The 521-nt window shown below is 74.9% G+C and overlaps 1 protein-coding gene across 3 annotated transcripts in view; it reads right to left on the bottom strand.

The window, feature by feature from the left end:
• METTL2A (methyltransferase like 2A) overlaps positions 1 to 347 on the bottom strand; it is a 12,321-nt gene extending 11,974 nt beyond the window's left edge. For all 3 annotated transcript variants that reach the window (XM_027664887.1, XM_027664888.1, XM_027664889.1), the window contains exon 1: positions 247 to 347. In XM_027664887.1, coding sequence (XP_027520688.1) covers positions 247 to 335 — 89 coding nt within the window. In that variant the 5' untranslated portion in view covers positions 336 to 347. The remainder of the gene's footprint in view (positions 1 to 246) is intronic.
• Positions 348 to 521: the final 174 nt, after the last annotated feature.

The following is a 521-nucleotide window of genomic DNA, read 5'->3' as shown; positions in this document are numbered from 1 at the left end:
GCACAAGGCAGGGCCCTCCCGCCCCTCCGCCAGCGCCCAGCCCGGGGGCGCCGTTCCCCGCCCGGCCTCCCCTCGCTGTCCGGCGCCAGCCCCACGCCCACAACCCCCCAACCCGCTCCGGGGGGAGCGCGGACACCGGAGTCGGGTCCCCGCGGGCAGGTCGGGGCTGGGCCATCACGCAGCGCTCGGCCACGGGCACCGCCAAGCGGGAGCGGCGAAGGCTCGCCCCGGGCGCCCCGCACGCACCAGGCGTTGTGCTGGAAGAGCCGCGCGGGGTCCGTGAGGAGGCGCTGCCCGAAGCGCCGCCGCTCCCGCTCCGTGCTGGGCGCCGCCATGACGGGCCCGGGCCGCCGCTTCCGCTTCCGGCGCGGCCCGACCCGAACGGGGACTGCGGGACGGTCACGTGGGGCGGCGCTGAGGGAGACGGCGGGAAACGGCCCCGAGAGCGCCTTTACCGCAGTTTAAACCGAATTTCACTGAATAATGGGGTGGGTTGGGTGGGAAGGGACATTAAACAACAT

The sequence above is a fragment of the Corapipo altera genome, unplaced genomic scaffold (genome assembly GCF_003945725.1).
Source record: "Corapipo altera isolate COAL_440 unplaced genomic scaffold, ASM394572v1 142, whole genome shotgun sequence".
NCBI lineage: Eukaryota > Metazoa > Chordata > Aves > Passeriformes > Pipridae > Corapipo > Corapipo altera.
This window is presented reverse-complemented; position numbering and strand designations above follow the sequence as displayed.